We start from the raw sequence: 21,561 nt of genomic DNA, 5'->3' as shown, positions 1-21,561 counted from the left end.
AAAGTTAGACATGAGACAACTGTCATAGTGTTAGTCAATATGTGTGTAGCAGAGCACTCCTGAGTTGTGTTATACTTTAATACAAATCCCTGAGTTCATTTCAACAATCTTTAGCATTAAGGACGTTTGTATTAAGAACAAAAACACAACAGAATGCTTAATGTGATAATGGTGTTAAACATAATCACAAGTACAACATTTTGGACAAAGGGAGAAGTCAAAAAGCCTTGAACAACAATAAAAGTAGCTGGAAGCAGCAGCAACGATGTTTCAGAGTAGATTCAAAAGAGTAGATTCAATACTCTCAACAGAGGATATTCTGAACAAGTGACAAATTGAAAAGCAAACCTTATGGGAATAGTATTTGATCAAAAAAGTAGTTTTCCATCAAAATCAGTCTATAAGATCAAAATCGGAGCTGCAAGACAACAGTGCCATGTGCCGTAAAATGTTGGGCTTTTCTGCTGAAAAGCACTCTATGGGCTGATACAGTCATAGAGTCACGCAGCACAGAATCAAACCTTAAACCTATGCCCTCCAGTTTTGGACTCCTCTACCCTTGGCTATTCCCCTTATCTGTGCCCCTCCTGAATTTATAAACCTCTATAAGATAACCCTTCAGCATCTGACGGTCCACTCTGACTCTTTAAAACTGAAATCTTTCACTTTCAGTAACATCTTTGTAAATCTTTTTTTTGCAGATTCTCCCTGTGTAACATTTGAAAGGCTGTACTGCAGGAACAAAGCTCAGGACAAGGCAGAAATCCTGTACTCCAGACATGGAAGCATCCTCCTCTTTTTTTCTGGAAAATACTTGGAAAATGAATTCTTGGAAGTAAGAAATATTGATGCTTTTATAATAAAACATCCAGTTCTTAACTGGAATGTTCAGCATACCTTTCATGAATTCTAACTATCTCAACAGAATATTGAGTCAGAACGTTTTGAACTGGTCATCGAAGAACCTGACAAATAGAGCAATTTAAATGAAAATGGCTACTGGCAATTAAGTTTTCCACTGCACCAATGTGGACTATCAGAAGCAAACCAGAAGGACCCATCTCAGCTCTGGATAACACTGCAGGATCAACTAAAATTCATGGTTAAACTTGGAAGCCAGCACATTGTGTCCAATAAAACAGTAGATATTGAGACAAAGGTAACTGTTGCAATTTTTCAGATGCTCTCTGAGGGAATCAGGGGGCTGTTACCCTAATACAGGTATTCCAAAAAAATCTTGATAAGATCGAGAATCAACATGAAGTCTACTCAAAGACAGCCAAAGATATGAAGCCATGGCTACAAGCAGACAATAAATGTCGCAGAACAGCAATAACCATAGGTAAGGTAATCAAGACATCTTGATACCATAAGGCATGTGGTAGATCTGGTCACATACATCAGCCATAAAACCGCTCTGCATTCAGTGGTACCAGTCAGGCATGTGATCTAAAAGGAAAGTGGGTAAAATTGCTGGAATGTGGCAGTGAAGAAGCAGTCAGAATCCACAGCTCAACCAAAAAGAGAGGCTTTGTAGTGGGAAAAATGGAGACAACTATACCAAGCACCTTGTTAGGACAGATACATCCACATGGTCGCAAAGCAGGCTGTAAAGAAAGCGAGGAAAACACAAGGTGAAAGTCCCTTCAGCCCTCGATGTTGTGACAGTCTTTTATCCTACTCTAAGATCAAACTAACCTTCATGCCCTTCATTTTACTATCTTCCATGTGCCTATCTAAGTGTCCCTTAAATGTCCCTAATGTATCTGACTCTACTACAACTGCTGGCAGTGCATTCCACGTACCCACCACTCTTAAGACCCTGAAGGGGTTTTAAATGGGAGATGCTGGAAGGATGTTGCCTCTCATGGGGTAAACTGGAATTAGGGGGGCATGGTTTAAGACAAGAAGATCTCCCTTTTAAAACAAAGATGAGATTTATTTTCTTTCACCTCTCAGAAGATTGTTAGAATGTGGAATTCTGTTTTCCAGAGCAGTTGAGGCTAGGTCATTGACTTTATTTAAGGCAGAGTTCAATTGATTTTTAATACAAAATGTTTCCAGGATCATATGCAGCAGACGAGAAAGCAAAATTGAAATGATAAATGGATCAGTTCTGATTTTACTGAATGGTATAGCAGGTTTGAAGAGCCAAATTGCCAACACTCGCTCTGACATCCTAGGTTCCCAAGTGCTCTGTAGAAGTGTCAAATATCTGTGATGAGCCATGTTCTTACCCCAGATAGAATAATGTTGAGGAAGAACATATGCCATCTGTGAAAGTTATCTATTGGCAACATATCTAGCATTCCTAGTGCATCAATAACACATTCACATTCAAGTTTTCAGACTGAATAAGGGGAGATGACAAATGCAACAATCAAGTACAAGATAATTATCAGTTTAATCCAAGAGTTAAGAGAAAGAAGTGAACCATTCTGGATTTCAGAAAAATGTCACTGTTACCAGATCAGGCCAGATTAGCAGACTACCTGTACATATCAAACACAATTGAATAATTAACATGGAAGTCCATATAATATGTAAATATTATTTATAATTATCCTAGTCCTTTATATTGATAGTTTATAGCATATACCATTTTGCCATTTAAGAAAATAAGATGTTATAACGCTACTTCAATTGCTTTAATACTAATTAACATACAGCACTGCCCTCTTGACCTGTCCTTCCTGTCTATCTGCCTTCCCACCTATCCATTCCACCCTCCCCAGCGACCTATCACTATTCCCCTCCACCTATATATACCTATTGCCTTCCAGACTACTTCCCCCAAGCCCCACCCACACCTCGCTATTTATCTCTCGGCCCCCTTCCCCCTCCACATTCCTAATGAAGGGCTTATGCCCAAATTGTCGACTCTCCTGCTCCTTGGACACTGCCTGACATGCTGAGCTTTTCCAGCGCCACACTTATCAACTCTATATCACTGAAAATATAAATCGGTAAAAAGTAACATTCCAGGATGTGATCCAAACTAATTCTATTTCAGTTGTTGGAGCAGTATTAGCTGGTATGTATAGACAAGTTCTCCTGAAGCTTGTCATTCATTTCAAAAAAACTTGAAACTTACCTTACCCAATGTTGTTGCAGTGTTTGGTATATCTGTCTTAAGAGCCAATAATACTATATAATTTGAAATCAGATTGTTAAACTAAAAATGTATTAGTTTTACCTCACTTTGCGTGTTTGTACTCCTTCTCCACAGTTATCCTTTAGATCCACATTGCTCACTTTGCAGACACTCCATGGTTCGGCTATCCACACATACTGACTGCAGTCACTGTGGCACGGTACCACCTCATATACCTGTGATGATAATTCATATAATATCGGCTTTAATAAATATGGTTACTTCAAATTCTAATCCTTTGAGTTTTCCTCCAAGTTCAACCACACTCAAACTCAACTCAACATTTGATTTCTATTCTCTGAGGAGCAGAGGTTTTTCTTTTGCAGCTCAACACATTCGCAACTAAAAGCTGCTGTGTACTGTCCCTCTGCTACTCGTGGCTACATGATGGATTGGATAATTATTGCAGCTGTGCAAAATTTGATTCGCGAAGCCTTTGGTGAAAGACCCTGAGGAAAATCAAAGATCAAAGGTTGGATAAAGTAGAAGATGACCTTGGTGAATGCAGCAAAACAGCCAACTATAATTATTGGCATAAAGTGGCAGTCAGGATGTCAGAATTAATGATGGTGATGACTGTGCAAAGATGCAGGGACCTCAATAACTATCCTTCGAATGCAGTGACTGAAACACAAGTACAAAAGGATCTATCTTTCATTTAGTACAAAGAAGACTCAAATGAAATACTTGCTCTTGTAAAATATATGCTGAACCTGTCTCGATAAAAGTGAATTATTCACTCCATTACAATGTTTGAAGCTAAAAGAGGCTAAGCGCAGCTGACATTGATATTGTAGCTACTGGAATCTTCTAAGTTTGGAGAATATTTTGTTTACACTGCATGGTTCCTGTTCGGCTAGAGCTCAACATAAGCTCAAAAGAAAGTTTTACGGGATTGTGTTTACGTGCATGTTCTGAGCTCTCCTCCTCGGAGCGGAAGTATATAAAACAAGCCTTAAAACAAATTCTTCTGTTCCAAACATTTAAAATTAATGTCAGTTCAGTAAAAAAACAGACCCAAGTGATTCACATTCCATTTGATACCAAATCAAAGAAACATGAGGCTGTATTATCCATGATTATCATGTTTATTGCTATAGGGTCAGGATGGTTGTGACTCTGGATTTACACTGGAAAGTTGGTCTTGAAGTGAATATTCACAACATAAGAAATGCTATAGAATTGTTTGAAATATGTGAAGTTTTATAATGACTGAAAATAATTAGTACTACTTCAATTTAGTCTTTTTTATATAATCATAGAATTCCTATAGTGTGGAATCAGGCCATTAGGCCCAACAAGTCCACACCAATCCTCTGAAAAGTAACCCACCAAACCCATTCTCTGACCTTATAACTCCACATTTCCCATGACTAATGCACCTAGTCAACACATCTCTGAACACTATGGGTAATTTAGCATGGCCAATTCACCTAACCTGCACATCTTTGGAGTATGGGAGGAAATCGGAACATTCGGAGGAAACCCACGCAGACACTTGGACAATGTGTAAACTCCACACAGACTAGCATTGTGAGGCAGCAGTGTTAACCACTGAGCCACCATGAGTGAATTGCTGGTTCAACTATGGCTGCATATGTTAGGATATGATTTTTAAAACTACTCTTTTTAATTAGTTTTACAATTGTTTCTTCCTTTGTATTTATATTTTTGGCCAGGAGTGAACTATTTATTGTTGAATAATGCTCAGTTTGCAAAGGACTCTGCATAACTCAATATATAATTTTTTAAGTTATTATAGGTACAGTAGTTCAAGGTTTTTCATCCTGACAGATAGAAATGTCCTCCCAAAATGTGATCTACAGCATGAGAGCGAGTTAATATGTACATTTATTAGAAATGTTAATTCTGCAGGAGTCTGTATTTGAAAATAATTCTTAGGAATTAGACCTAACTATTGTATCCCATCCTCAACTGGTATTATTTACTATATTTAAGAATTTCCTTGTTAAAAATAAACTTCAGTTATTTTAATGGGAGAACATAATAACTACCCTCCAAATGACAGAAATGTCTGAAAGAGAAAACCTTTCTCCTCTTTCAAATGATCGTTTAGACAGTCCCTGGCAAGGTATGCAATAAAAAAGTAAATAGGTCAAAGGTAATTTATAAAAATAAAATCAAAATATAATTACCAGGGATGATAATACATCCCAGAAAAATATTTCTAAACTCTGGAATATGTTTGTGTTTTTAAATGGGTGGATTAAATTAATGATAACAATTGTTTTCAAGAATTATCAGATGAGTCACAAAACATCAACCAGTTAGTGTTGTCTCTAGTTAAATAAAATAACATTTTAAATTAAACAGCAATAATGATCATACTGTTCAATTTAAATTAATCTACATGCATAAGACATATGTGTCAAAGTCATTTTGCTCGGGTTTCCAAGATTTGTCCAAGGTTACTGAACAACACGCCGTGTTGAAGTTCAGTTCCATTTATTAAACAACACAAATTTGAATGTTGGACATATAGCAAAGGGCAATTAAATTGAACCTTTTAATTATTGTAAGATCACATTGATCAGACACCTCAATGGTTTTTTTTGAGACGCATTAATGTGAAGACTGTCAAAATGATATAGAATACAAACCATCGATTGTTGAATTTTCATTGAATAATACCCAACACATTCATGGGCTGAAATGGTTTTAAAAGAAGACTGAAGAACTGACTGAAATTGACCATAGTCATTGCTTGACTACACAGGTTGGCCAAGTTTCATGGGAATAACTCGGTTGATATCTAAAACAAGCTGAGTTAATATTGTCCACATGGGCAATGGAAACAGTCAGCTGGACCCTATGGGAAGCATGATAAAGTCACCATCTCCTCTTTGGTTTACCACAATATGAGAATTTCACATGTTGGACGTGAAATGTTTACTTTAATTATCAGCCTGAAAACAATAACAGAATACACAAACAGCTTCAATTTCAAACAACGTCTTTGGCAGCCCAAGAAGCAATAGAGAGTACAAAGAGTATAGGTTTCCCACATTGTGAGCACAGAAAGATTTGGAAGAAATACAAGTAAAGAGTGTACTGAATTCATGAAACCTTTATGCATACCGCAGTAACTTTCCTTCAGCAAGTGATGGCTACCATTGGTTTTAAACTTCTATTGATCAACAACTTATGTCCAGATAACAGTACTATCTGGGAAAATGTCTGCTAAGAAGTGATTCATGGAGCTTCAACTCTGGCAGCTCACATGAAAGTGTTTGACAGAATGTTGCAGTGCAGCCATAGCTGTTCTTGGATTTTAGACATCTGACTCCCATCTGCTGCTCTGATCTTGTTCTTATAAGGCAGCAGTCCTGAATTTTGCCCAACATCTGATCTAATGTATCCAGCTTTTGATGTGCCTTGCTAACAGAAACAGTTGATGTGTCAAAGGTTTTGTAGAAGTCTTAAGGAAGGAATCCCAGATAGTCCTACAGACATTGTCAGCAGCATTGCAGTGAATTAACACACAGCACTCCCTCCCAGCAGCAGCCTGTTCAGTTGAGACCTGGATGCAACCTTGAATATAACTGATGCCTGAGGAAGATCCCAACCATGGGCAATGTCTTTAGTGTACTTGTAGCTTGAAAATCCTCAGTCATCTGTTGTCATATTCTTTCATAAACTATATTGTTCTCATAGTGGAACAGATTTTTCCATATTGAAAAGTTTTAAGTGTGAATTTATATAGTATGATTCAGATGTGACTTAAACAATTTGTGGCAAAAATATGTCCTTTAAATGTCATAACAGACTCCAAAATAATGTAGAAGTTGTTGCTATATAACATCTTATTAGATCTCTTAGAAACACTTCTGAAATAAGATTTATTTTGTGTATGTAATGTTAGTTTATTTATTGCATTGATTTTTGTGACTTTACTAACTTATCTATGATTTGTTAATATCCCGTGTATGTCGTGTGAATTTCTTGCAAATGCCACATTAACTTCAATCGCACATCTCATTCATCCTCTGTCTAACAGAAAGCTGGTGGCATGGGGGTTTCAGTCTCTCAAATACACCAACTACAATCACACATCTGACAACAAATTCAGTCAAACAAGGATAAAAATAATTCTGGTTTGAAATTAACCACAAAAGTCCATACAGGTACATAATAAAATATGAATGTAGACATAATAGACAACATACACATGCATTCTTACAATGGAGCTTACTGTCTTACCTGAGCCTGTAAGGAGAGCCCACAAATTGTCAATGAAAAGACAGAAAAAAAAGAGAAAAATTATTATTGAAAATAATCATCACTTTGTACAAAAATAATTGTCAGTTCTGTTATAACGCGCACTTCCTCAACACGAATTGGCTATAACACGATTGAACAATTTAGACCTTTATTAGTAGAATGTGAATTTTCCCAACCTGTATTGGCTATAATGTGATTCCGGTCCCAGTGGTTTAAATGGTGCTGCTATTACACAATTTTCTCACAATGCAGGATTGCATGGGAAGGGAGCAATCATGTGAAAAGAGAACAGACTGCAACAATTTATATGTTCGAATTCATTTTAAACCATGCTCTAAAATCAGACCAATATATCTTAGAATATGGTATTTCAGCCTTGGAAATCGAACATGTTCAGCCTTGGAGCTGTCTATCAGCTCCATTTATATTTGGAATCAATTTTCACAACTCATCCCCAGGATTCCTGCTGCAGTTCTGGCAAGAGTGTAACAAATGAGCTATAAATTAGATTGGGAGCAGTTATGCTGGAAATGGTTAAACCATTTAACAATTAGAGGTCATCGTAGGTACTTCTACTCACCAGAATACAAGGTCAAAGCCAAGGGCCTGTTTTCACTAGATTGACATCTAAACCCTTAAAAAAATGACAACCAGGACCCAATTCTGGGATTACTGATGCAGTTCCCAAATTTTCTGATTGTCAGAAGGGCTTTTGAAGGGTCAGGGTTGGTTTGGACATGCCTGATCGAGCTGACTCCATTGTGGGAATAGGCATCGCTCTACTCCTCTAAAACTTTCAAAGAGTCGGGCCAGCTTTTTAAAATGTCATGGTTCGTAGCATCTCAGAAATGGCATGAAACATAGATTGCGTCATTTGTAAAGCGAGTTCAAATGTTCCTCCTCATGACCATAGTCCCATACCATTCCCACTCCCATGTCAAAGTGTATTCCTCCACCTACCTCCATGGTGGGTGGATAGTGGGCAAAAGAAGGCTTGGAGAGTATGAGGTGCCATGGTTATGTGTGTTTGGTGGGGGAGGGGGGAGATGGTGGCTACATGAGGAGTCGGGGATGAAGTCCCAGAGAACCAGGGTGGATCTTCTCAGCTAATCCTGGCACACACCCACCTTCCTGACTGTTTACCGTCTACTTCGAGGATCACCAGGCCTGACTCCATCCCACATCTGCACTCTGGGAGCAAGCATTGCATGTTCCTGGGTACTATTTACTGAGTTAGGTCAGGACTTCAGCTACTCACCACTGTGACAAAATATGGTTTAAAATTTCTATTTGGCCCTTATGTCTGGAATAGACTTACATCTGTTTGACAGCTTCAGATTTACTTTTTTTCCCCACAGTGTCTATTTAGACAGCAAATCAACCTTTCCTCTTTTCACACATCTTAGCAATTGCTTTCCAGCTGCCCATCTTAATGAGTCTTGGCTGAACATGTCAATGTAATGAGTCTCCAAGGTGCAAAACTGGATTAGACTTATGACAGAAGTTGGTTTGATTTTAAACAAAGAGTCACATGTTATGTCATTTATTCTCTTTTTACTTTACTTACACATAAATTTTAAAGAAAAGGTTTTGACATCAAATCCCATTGGATTTTCTTTTTTAACTGACTCATTTCATTGATTTTCTGATGGTTCACTTGCTGTTAACATTGTTCTCTGAATAATGTTCTTAATAGAAGCAAAAATGAATTACATTTTTGGAAACTATAGCGTCTATGGGGTCTTTCAATATATTTATAACCCCTTCTGTCTGCCTGGCCAGAAACCTGCGGACAATAGAGGGGGAAACCGACTCATATTTCCGATGGACCAGCTATCAATAAACACTAGGGACTTCTTCTCCCTTCCAAATGTACTTATTCCATTCCACAAGCTCCATTAAACATTCCATTCCTTAGTTATTACAAATCTAAATGGGATTGGGTCCTAGTGGGTACTGAACTTGAATATGTCCCTATAATAAAGGCAAACTGTTGCAAATGCTGGCGATTTGAAACAAAAACATAAAAATTTGGAGAAATTTAGCAAGTCTGGTGGGCTTCATGGAGACAGAATCAGAAATAATATTTTGAGTTTGCTTCTTTTCTTTGAACCCAGTTATTGTTAATTCTGTTTCTCTTTATAAATGTTGCCACAGCCACTGAGCTTCCCCAAGTACTTTTTGTTGAATATTTCCTTTCTTCACTTCAAAGTTTACTGCCACAATACCACCTTTTAGATTTAACAGGAATAGGTCTATGGGTTATTTGGCAGAAATCAAGATTCAACTTTTCCAACAGTGAGTTTCTGATAATCTGAAGTATCTTAGGTTTCCTTATTTGCGTAGAATATCGATCCACTATTGAACTAACTGGAAGTTGAACATTCAAATGAAAAACATGCTTCACAATTTTTTAAAAAATGTTGTACTTATGTAACCTGTATAATTAATCCCGCTCTTAGCTCTCTACAGGCATTGAAAGATTCAAAATTACATTTAATCTTTTTTTCAGTAATTTAACTTTCCAATATTTTCTTCTAAATATTTATAACTTGACGATGCCTTATAGGTATTGTGGCATTGCGGGGACAGAATACCTTCTGTAGATGATTGTGAACCTTTTAGTTTGGTTAGGTTTAGAGTCAGATTGCTGATCTGATACCAACGTTTTTCCATCACTTTCATGATGATCCATCTGTAGAAAGCCCTAGTCATTGCTGTAATCATCAGTTGTGGGGATTGAATCAAGTATCAAGTTCACGATCATCTGAGGAGTTTAAAATAAATAAAATGTTGAAAAATACGCTTGCAAAACCTGCATTAAATTTGTTACCTGGTTGGTGTGATCGAGTTTTGGACAGGGTCTTCCACCATTGTATGGCTTCTCACGTAACCACTTGGATCTGACTTTCACTCCACTGCCGCATGATTTGCTACAGCGTGACCAATTGGACCATTCACTAAGTTTACAGTCAGAAGGGCAGGGGATGATGCAAGCCTCCTCTATATAAGCTGTTGGTGGAGAATACAATTATGAAAACAGTGGTGGCATGTTAATACAGTATCTGTGTTATATCAACTTTTATGGTCACAAAAATGTCATGGAACCTGCTCAGCTAATGAATACTGAATTTAAGTTATCATATGTCTCTTTTTAAAAAAAGACATATGATAATCATGTGATGCTTCTCACCCAGCCATAAACACACAGCAGTTATGATCAGAGATAAGGCCATATCGTTGATTCCATAGCCTACACTCTCACCTATATGTAGTAGCTGACCATGTTGGTAGCTGACTTCCCCAAAGTTATCTATAAAAATGAAGTCCTGAGGTCAATGGAAAACAGATTGTAAAATTAGCTGCTGATCCACTATCATTCATTCAAAATCACCATAAAAGAGGAATTTCATTCCCAAAATGTTTATGATTTTAACTTCTCTAAAGGTTGAGATTTTTGATAATAGCATTTAATAGTATGGTTATTTAAAGCTTGAGAAAATGCAACAGATCTGAAAATGACTTAAAACAGGTACCTTCAGCTACCACGTCACCAGTGCTGAAAACTGAGTTCTTTCCAATTTGGCCAGTATTGGGTTAGAATAGGGCTTGAAGTTTTCTGATTGTTTCACACGGTCATGCATATTGTGTTATTTTGTAGTTTTCTTCATGTATCAATGATACTTTTTTTTCCCTACATGGATCAACTATCAAAATTCACTCTTGAAATTCTGCCGTTGCAGATTCAAACCAGAACATTAAATTAAACCCTACAATTGTGTCACCCATGTGGAAGAGGGGAGAATGAGGAAATTACCACTACATCAAGAGACAGACAGAAATACACCCTTTAACTTGAAAGCAAGAAGTCAAAGTGGCAAATATCTGAAGCTACCTCTTCTGGAACTTTGGTTGACAATTCAATGCTACCATAGTTGACTTTTTGGATTCGTTTCATGTGTCTAAAATGATCTTGCACACTTCATCTGAAATGACTATCATTTAATACAATGTCTAAAAATGTATTATTGTTGCCAGATATACTTACCTACAGTCCAATAATCCCTTTTATTAAGCCTTTTTACACAGAATTGGAAGAGCTCAGTGAGAGTCAATCAGTGCATCCTACTTAGCGAATACTATTGGGTACCAGGCAAATTAAAATTGGAAGAGGTATTAAAAATAATCTGGCCTCCAGTTTTTTGAATGCTTCACAAACAGAAATCACGGGAGCCATACATATATTGTGAACCAGCTCATCTGGTCACTATTCCTGGGAAAATAGATCAAGGATTTTCAATGAGGATAACAGGGTTGATCTTTATGACCCTTGCTCAGAGATGAAGGTTACAAAAAATGTCAGGAAATGAATCTCACTCACACTTTTGAGTATTCCTTATGGGCAAAGGGACGGTGGGAAAGAGTTTGAGATAGGCTGTGCTTCAAGAGCAATGTGAAGCTGAAAGATGGGGTTGCAGTTTAAGGCTCCAGCATCTGGTAATAAGCTCGAACACATTTAAACTGTTAACTTCTGTGACTTTCCATCATTAAATCAACTTAGCAGTCCTTATGCAAAGCCAAATTTCATGAAATCATGCAAGTAGAACAGGTTGGAGGGGGATGTTCCTGGAGTTCCATTGGGCTCTTCTCAAAAATCTGAACACAACTGATTTTGGAGCAACAAAGTGAAAAGGACTCAACATTATGATTGTACACAGGACAGAGCATAACATGGTCGATTTCAGAATGGCAAGATGTAATTGGCAGATTGTCACAACGACCAGTGCTTAACATTCACATAAGGCTACTGAGTACAATATAACCAAGTTTGTTAATGATACAAAGTTAACTAAGAAGAAAATTAAAAAAAAAGATGAGGCTGCAAAGGAACAGAGATGGTTAAATGAGGAAGACAAACTAGAGTTTAAGAAGAATTTGAAATTGTTGACTTTGGTAAATGGATCCGAAAGGCAAATAATTTTTAGAAGCAATGAAACTAGTAAATGTTAGCATTTGTAAGCATTTAGGCATGCTCTTACAATAATCACAAAAATTCACTAAGCAGACCTTGATTCATTCATGAGGTATGAAAATTGGCCAACATTTATTGCTCATCCCTAAGTGATCTTCATAAATTGCTGGGAAGCTGCTTTCTTGAGCTCCTGTAGCCTCTCTTTCTATTTCTTATATTCAATCTGCAGAAATAGCTTATTTCATTGCAAGGTTGACAAAAAAAAACATACTTTACTTTTGCACACTGACATGTGTACTTGAAAACAAATATGAACAATCTTTTTAAATTTACTTTCAGCTTACCATGTCTGTTGCATCGTCCTGATTCCACAAGTCTGTTATTCTGATCACGACAGGCCAAGGCTTGATAGCGATATCCACGGCCACACTCCTTGATATCACCTTGGATCTTCATGCCAAGCAATACTTCAATTTTTCCCTCAGGAAGAATGCAGTCAGACAAGTTGCCTACAGGCTGGGCTGTGTACTTGTTGCAGGGACAAAACTGGGTCTCAATCAGAGGGAAAAGTTGAGCATTCCTACATTTCTCTCTTTTCCTGCTTTTACCTGATGGTAACAGAGAAAACATTGGCATAAGTACTGTGGAAACATATTTTTCTCATAACACACCAGGATGAAACAAAGGTTCAACTGCTGGAGAATTGTAGCACAGTTGGGCACTCAGAAAGCAAACATTTGAGAGATTGTAGTGACATGCTGAAGAGAAATTTTACATTAGGCGAGGGCACGGCAGGTTTCAGATATAATTATGGACCTTTCACATTCCCAATTTAACCACTATGATAAGATACATCCCCTCGGTATGAGAAAAGTGTGTGGAGGTCAACAGAAAGGATCGAGTTTTTGCAGTCCAAGAGAATCAATTACGTAAGTAGAAGTAGAATTGGCATTCGACTGAGGGAATACAAAGTGCTGGGTAGAAATCATAAAGCAGCATCTCCAAGGTAATAATCTCTGAATTTACAGATCAGAGGTTTAAATACAGGGCCAACAGAATGGTTTTGGAAGCACGAGTTTTTAATTATAAGGCACTGGCATAAGTACTGTGAAAAATGGGATCTGTTCCATTGGTAAGGACTTAATTTAAGGGACTATTGTCCAGAGAAATTAAATAATTACAGTAGTAGATAATGCTTTAAAATAATATGGGGGATGGCAAGGATAATGTGGCTTGGCTGAGAACCAGACTTCTAATAGTTTGTTGACACATGAAAAAGAAGGTTCAAGTCCTGATATTTTGTTTTTTTTTTATTGATGGGTTTTGGCCGATGTTGGCTAGGCCAGCATTGTTGCCCATTCCTATTGCCTGCAAGGTGCTGAGACCTGCCATCTTGAACTGCTATTGCCCTTGGGATATAAATAAACCACAGTGCAGTTAGGAAAGGAGTTCCAGCAATTCTGACCCAGCAAGAGTGAAGGAATAAAACTGTAACTCCAAATCACAATGGTGTCTGATTTGGAGGAAATCTTGCAGATGATATTGTCATGTGTCTGCTATCCTTACCCTTCTTAGTGGTAATGACCATAGGTTTGGAAGGTGCTATGGAGGGAGATGTGGTGCATTACTACATCTTGTACCTGGCAGAGAATTGCATTTGACCCTCAACACCAGCTCGATGGCCATGAAACTGGATCAGTGGTGCTGGAAGAGCACAGCACTTCAGGCAGCATCCAACGAGCAGCGAAATCGACATTTCGGGCAAAAGCCCTTCAGACACCCGCACCAATCAACCAAACTGCCTCGTGGCCCAACATTTCAACTCCCCCTCCCATCTGCCGAGGACATGGAGGTCCTGGGCCTCCTTCACCGCTGCTCCCTCACCACCACACGCCTGGAGGAAGAACGCCTCATCTTCCGCCTCGGAACACTTCAACCCCAGGGCATCAATGTGGACTTCAACAGTTTCCTCATTTCCCCTTCCCCCACCTCATCCTAGTTTCAAACTTCCAGCTCTGCACTGTCCCCTTGACTTGTCCGGACTTGTCCGACCTGCCTAGCTCCTTTTCCACCTATCCACTCCACCCTCTCCTCCCTGACCTATCACCTTCATCTCCTCTCCCATTCACCCATTGTACTCTATGCTACTCTCTCCCCACCCCCACCCTCCCCTAGCTTATCTCTCCACGCTTCAGGCTCTCTGCCTTTATTCCTGATGAAGGGCTTTTGCCCGAAACATCAATTTCGCTGCTCGTTGGATGCTGCCTGAATTGCTGTGCTCTTCCAGCACCACTGATCCAGAATCTGGTTTCTAGCATCTGCAGTCATTGTTTTTACCTCATTGATTTTAACCCTACTGCGAATCCTCTTGCAAGGATGCCTGCCTTGAAGAAGTTTTCCTCCTCTCTCTACAAGAATCTCAGGGAGTCCCTCTCCCACTGCAACTCCCAAGTCATTTCCTCTGCCCTGAAGCTCTTCAACCATGTCCTGAAACAAACCCGCTACTACAGCCACATTTGCTTCCTCAGTGCCTGCCTCCGTAACCAACTCATCCCACACGGACTCCGGACCACCTTTAAACCAGCAGAGATCGGACCCGAACAGGACAAACAGTACAGACTACAGGTTCAAAAACACCAGCAACAGTTCTCCTTCAAGATCCTCCGCTCCACGCTTGCAGCAATGCGCCGGCACCTAACCTCTCTACAGTCTGCCCTGCCTCAGCTGAGGGCCACACTCTCTCAGAATTGCAAAGGACCCACTCTGTACTACATCCTCAGGAGAATTCATAGTCTCAACAAACAGTATTTCAATTCCATTTCAAACATCAAAAACTGTAAGTGCAACAAACCTTTATCCACCCACCTCCATAACCAGCGCTCCTCAAACATTCCAGAAGATTCCCCTGGCCTCAGGAACGCCATTAGCCATGCGGCTGATGCAGCTACCACCCCCACGCTGATTGATGATGTCACTTCCGCCCCCATCATGGCCACTCCAACAGCCACTTCCGGCCCTCACATCATCGCCGATGCCACACGCTCAGTGACTTCCGCCACCCCTACTGCCGTGTCTGCCACCACTTCCGCCTCCACCAGCGCCACTCACCTGCATTCTGCTGACACGCCCCCCACAGACCCCACTGTCACTATCCCCATCCCCCAGAACCCAGAGGGGAACACTACCCCTGCTCATGCCTCCACCCCCATTCCCCCCACCATCACACCCACTCCAGGTACTGGCTCCGATCCCACTCCCAGCTCCACACCCACACCAGATCCCAGCTCCCAGCCCTGCCGAGTTTTCACCATCCCTCCAGACCTCCCACTCACTGAGGACGAACGATCAGTCCTCAGCAAAGGACTCACCTTCATCCCCCTCCGTCCACGCATCAATGAATTTAATACACGCCGTGACATCGAACACTTCTTCCGTCGCCTCCGCCTCCGAGCTTACTTTCACAATCAGGACTCCCGCCCATCTTCCGAGGACCCCTTCGCCCACCTCCAACACACTGCATCCACCTGGATACCCTGCGCTGGCCTATTACCTGCCCTCGACCTCTTCATTTCCAACTGCCGCCGGGACATTAACCGCCTTAACCTGTCTACACCCTTCCCCCACTCCAACCTCTCACCCTCACAACGCGCAGCCCTCCAATCCCTCTGCTCTAATCCCAACCTCACCATTAAACCAGCGGATAAAGGGAGTGCAGTGGTAGTCTGGCGCACTGACCTCTACACTGCTGAAGCCAAACGCCAACTCAAGGACACCTCTTCCTACTGCCCCCTCGACCATGACCCCACCCCCCCATCACCAAACCATCATCTCCCAGACCATTCAGAACCTCATCACCTCAGGAGATCTCCCACCCACAGCTTCCAACCTCATAATCCGGGAACCCCGCACTGCCCGGTTCTACCTCCTTCCCAAGATCCACAAGCCTGACCACCCTGGCCGACTCATTGTCTCAGCATGCTCCTGCCCCACAGAACTCATCTCTACCTACCTCGACACTGTCCTATCCCCCCTAGTCCAGGAACTCCCCACATACATTCGAGACACCACCCACGCCCTCCACCTCCTCCAAGACTTCCGTTTCCCCGGCCCCCAACGCCTCATCTTCACCAGGGATATCCAATCCCTCTACACCTCCATCCGCCATGACCAGGGCCTCCAAGCCCTCCGTTTTTTCCTCTCCAGACGTCCCCAGCAGTACCCTTCCACCGACATTCTCATTCGTTTGGCCGAACTGGTCCTCACCCTTAACAATTTCTCCTTTGAATCCTCCCACTTCCTCCAGACCAAAGGGGTAGCCATGGGCACACGTAAGGGCCCCAGCTAGGCCTGTCTCTTTGCTGGCTACATAGAACAGTTGATCTTCCATAATTACACCGGCACCACTCCCCACCTCTTCCTCCGCTACATTGATGACTGCATTGATGCCACCTCGTGCTCCCGCGAGGAGGTTGAGCAATTCATCAACTTCACCAACACATTCCACCCTGACCTTAAATTTACCTGGACCATCTCTGACACCTCCCTCCCCTTCCTGGACCTCTCCATCTCCATTAGTGACGACCGACTTGACTCTGACATTTTTTACAAACCCACCGACTCCCACAGCTACCTGGATTACACCTCTTCCCATCCTATCTCTTGTAAAAATGCCATCCCATATTCCCAATTCCTCCGCCTCCGCCGTATCTGCTCCCAGGAGGACCAGGTCCACCATAGAACACACCAGATGGCCTCCTTCTTTAGAGACCACAATTTCCCTTCCCACGTGGTTAAAGATGCCCTCCAACGCATCTCGTCCACATCCAGCAACTCCGCCCTCAGACCCCACTCCTCCAACCGTAACAAGGACAGAACGCCCCTGGTGCTCACCTTCCACCCTACAAACCTCCGCATAAACCAAATCATCCGCCGACATTTCTGCCACCTCCAAAAAGACCCCACCACCAGGGATATATTTCACTCCCCACCCCTTTCCGCCTTCCGCAAAGACCGTTCCCTCCGTGACCACCTGGTCAGGTCCACGCCCCCCTACGACCCACCCTCCCATCCTGGCACTTTCCCTGCCACTGCAGGAACTGTAAAACCTGTGCCCACACCTCCTCCCTCACCTCTATCCAAGGCCCTAAAGGAGCCTTCCACATCCATCAAAGTTTTACCTGCAAATCCACTAATATCATTTATTGTATCCGTTGCTCCCGATGCGGTCTCCTCTGCATTGGGGAGACTGGGCGCCTCCTAGCAGAGCGCTTTAGGGAACATCTCCGAGACACCCGCACCAATCAACCAAACCGCCCCGTGGCCCAACATTTCAACTCCCCCTCCCACTCTGCCGAGGACATGGAGGTCCTGGGCCTCCTTCACTGCCACTCCCTCACCACCAGACGCCTGGAGGAAGAACGCCTCATCTTCCGCCTCGGAACGCTTCAACCCCAGGGCATCAATGTGGACTTCAACAGCTTCCTTATTTCCCCTTCCCCCACCTCATCCTAGTTTCAAACTTCCAGCTCTGCACTGTCCCCTTGACTTGTCCGGACTTGTCCGACCTGCCTAGCTCCTTTTCCACCTATCCACTCCACCCTCCCCTCCCTGACCTATCACCTTCATCCCCTCCTTCACTCACCCATTGTACTCTCTGCTACTCTCTCCCCACCCCCACCCTCCCCTAGCTTATCTCTCCACGCTTCAGGCTCTCTGCCTTTATTCCTGATGAAGGGCTTTTGCCCGAAACGTCGATTTTGCCTGTCCTCGGATGCTGCCTGAATTGCTGTGCTCTTCCAGCACCACTGATCCAGAATCTGGTTTCCAGCATCTGCAGTCATTGTTTTTACCTCGATGGCCATGAAAGCCAAGCAGCGTCTCTACTTTCTGTGCAGGCTGAGAAAAGCCCACCTCCTCCACCACCCCGCAACCACCTGATGAAGGAGCAGTGCTCCATAAGGTAGTGCTTCCAAATAAACCTGTTGTACTGTAACCTGGTGTTGTGTGATTTTTAACTCCATTACAGACATTTCCAGCACCAGCTGCATCTGAAAGGCTAAGAGCATTGTGGAAAACCCCACACACCCCTCACTCAAACTCTTCTCCCTCCTGCCATCTCTCAGAAGATACCGGCGCATTCAGTCTCTTACAGCCAGACAGTACAACAGTTTCTTCCCCCAAGCTACCAGGTTCTTTAACACAGTACGATCAGAGTCTTGCCCATCCGAAATCCTTTGCACGACTTCAAATCGCTGTGAGAAAAATTATTTATCGCTCTTCCATTACACTGCAACTTGCATGTTTTGTACTTCTTATGCACTCTATGCTGTGCACGATTGTGTAGTTTGTACTGTCCATGTAGCACCCTCGCTCCTGGAGGAACACTGTCTCACTTTTACTGTGTCAGTTGTAATGGTAGAAATGACAATAAAAGCTACTCTACTCTACTCTACAGGACCACCACTATGATTTGGTGCTGAATGTGGTAGATTGGGTGCCAAGTAACTGAGTTATTTTTGCCCTGGATGTTGTTGATCTTTTTGAAAGTTATTGGATCTGCAGCCATTCAGGTAAGTGGAGAGGTTTCGGTCATATTCCTGACTTGTGTCTTGTAGATGGTGGAGGAGAAAGTGAGGACTGCAGATGCTGGAGATCAGAGCTGAAAATGTGTTGCTGGAAAAGCGCAGCAGGTCAGGCAGCATCCTGAAGAAGGGCTCATGCCCGAAACGTCGATTCTCCTGCTCCTTGGATGCTGCCTGACCTGCTGCGCTTTTCCAGCAACACATTTTCAGCTCTTGTAGATGGTGGACAGGCATTTGGGAAACAAGATGTGAGGCAGAATTTCAACCTCTGACCTTATCATATCGGCACACTACTTATGTAGTTGGTGCAGTTCAATGACATTCTGGTCTGGTCAAGGATAATTCCCAGGATGTTGGTAGTGCGAATGGTATGCCATCGAATCTCAAAGGGAAATAAAGGGAGGGCAAGATTATAATGGAAATAAATGCAAGTGCTAATTCAGGAGCAGGAGAGGTAGTGATGTACCCACATTGTATGGAAGTGCAGAGAGTAAGAGGATTTAGTTCTGAGAGGGTGAGGTGGACAGAAACAGTTGCATGGATATGATGCATCCAATAATGAAAGTTGAAGTGCATGAGCTGTGGTAAGATATGTATCTGTAGCAGAGTTAGTAAGTGGTGGTCTGGTGACTGTGAGATGTCAAAGACAAGATGATGGTCGCACTTAGCCTTGTAGAATTCAGAAGGTCATTGAGCTTCTTCCTGCAACACAGCACATTCCTTTTATTTTGACACACAACATTGACCATGGCTGCTCTGTCCAGATGGACAGTGTCTGGTGGTGTGGCCTTCTTTGGCACTTTGCAGGAAATTTATGGCCTTTCTCTCCACCACCCTATCCATCAGAACCTCCAATAAAACAAGGAACTAACGTCTTCCTGGGCTACGTCCTCAGTTAAAATGTTGGAATACCACAGTGGGAGGGGCAGTTCCTGGCTTGCAGTCTCTGCAGTGATGCGCATGCAAGTTTTAAACATGTTTCTCCCTGGCATGAATGCCAGAAGATCTGGGTACTGGCAAGCACACTCCCCCCAATCCCCACCTCTGGCCATTCATTTCCACAGGAAATATGGTGAAGATCTGGGTGCATGATTAATGAGATGAAGATGTAGGATTGTGTGACTCAAGTTGCTGTGAACCAAATTGGATCGACCGCCATGAATTTCACTCGACGAAACACAAACTGGAAATGGGGAAATTCTGCTCTATCAATGTATCTGCAGAATGAACTGTGAGTATGGCACCTGTCACAAATACTTACCAATCATTTAAATGCTTCACTTGGCCTCTCCGTCATAAAAACATATATAAAAGTTTGAACAATGATGAAATAGTCTCACATATGCAAATTCACTTTATATTATTGTATTGTAAGATGTATTGATTTGCTAAAGATGTTCTGTTTGTTTAATTACTCACCAACAAATGTCCTCTTTCGGATCTGTACTGTACTGCAGTCACCAGTGCAGGCTGAAAATTTGGACCAGTTGGTGAAGAGGCAGTCATCCTGGCAGGGCAATTGACAGTGTTGTGTTAAAGGTGGCATTGTACCGGCCCACTTTAGGCAATTATTAATATCCACTTGACCACCATCTTGCTTGCGACATGATATTGCTAAAAACAGAAGAAATTGTATTGCATAAAAGGCATGGACTGTTTAAAATTTTGGCCTGATTAGTTGAAAGCACAGAAATATTTCCAAAAGAAACTTATCATGACAGTTTAGTTTATGGAACAAGGCTGCAAAATTTCACAAGATCACAAATATAGGCACGGAGATCATGCGATAGAAAGGTTAGTAATGGCTTACATCAACTCCAGCCTCCCACATTGCCTTGATCTGCTACAATTCGCCTACCATCACAATAGGTCCATGGCAGATGCCTCCTCCCTGGCCCTACACTCATCTCTGAAACATCTGTATAACAAGGACACCTACGGCAGACACCTATTGATTTTAGCTCCACCGTCAACACAACAATTCCAATAAAACTCATCGAGGAGAAAGTGAGGACTGCAGATGCTGGAGATCAGAGCTGAAAATGTGTTGCTGGAAAAGCGCAGCAGGTCAGGCAGCATCCAAGGAGCAGGAGAATCGACGTTTCCGGAATGAGCCATTCCTGAAGAAGGGCGCATGCCCAAAACGTCGATTCTCCTGCTCCTTGGATGCTGCCTGACCTGCTGCAATAAAACTCATCGCCAAACTCAAAACCTAGGACTCTGCTCCCACCCTTTGCAACTTCATCCTCAACTTCCTGACCCGCTGTACGCAATCAGTATGGACAGGTGACAACACTTGCTCCACCACAATCCTCCACACCAGTGCCCCACAAGGCTGTGTACCCATCCCCTGACTATATTCCTTATACACTCACAACTGCATGGACAAATTTAGTTCTAACTAGGATTACAAGTTTGCGATTGACACCACTGCAGTGGTCGGATCTCAAACAATAATGAGACAGAGTACAGGAAAGAGATAGACAGTTTAATGGCATGTTGTAAGGAAAACAATTTCTCCATCAGTCAGCAAAATGGGGAGCTGGTCATCAACTTCAGGAAGTGAAGTGGAGGACACGCCCCTGTCTGTATCAATGGTTCTGAGGTGGAGA

General features: G+C 42.1%; 1 protein-coding gene across 1 annotated transcript in view; it reads right to left on the bottom strand.

Moving 5' to 3' along the window:
• LOC122549803 (thrombospondin type-1 domain-containing protein 7A-like) overlaps window positions 1–21,561 on the bottom strand; it is a 403,547-nt gene that overhangs the window by 56,330 nt on the left and 325,656 nt on the right. Inside the window, exons 12-16 of the mRNA XM_043689852.2 lie at window positions 20,369–20,563; window positions 12,713–12,976; window positions 10,230–10,408; window positions 7,376–7,381; window positions 3,197–3,330 (exon numbers count right to left, since the gene is read on the bottom strand). Coding sequence (XP_043545787.2) covers window positions 3,197–3,330; window positions 7,376–7,381; window positions 10,230–10,408; window positions 12,713–12,976; window positions 20,369–20,563 — 778 coding nt within the window. The remainder of the gene's footprint in view (window positions 1–3,196; window positions 3,331–7,375; window positions 7,382–10,229; window positions 10,409–12,712; window positions 12,977–20,368; window positions 20,564–21,561) is intronic.

This window comes from Chiloscyllium plagiosum, unplaced genomic scaffold (genome assembly GCF_037043375.1).
Source record: "Chiloscyllium plagiosum isolate Xiang-an unplaced genomic scaffold, Cpla_swu_hap1 HiC_scaffold_5, whole genome shotgun sequence".
NCBI classification, from domain to species: domain Eukaryota; kingdom Metazoa; phylum Chordata; class Chondrichthyes; order Orectolobiformes; family Hemiscylliidae; genus Chiloscyllium; species Chiloscyllium plagiosum.
The sequence above is the reverse complement of the archived record's forward strand: the minus strand, read 5'-3'. Positions and strand labels throughout refer to the sequence as shown.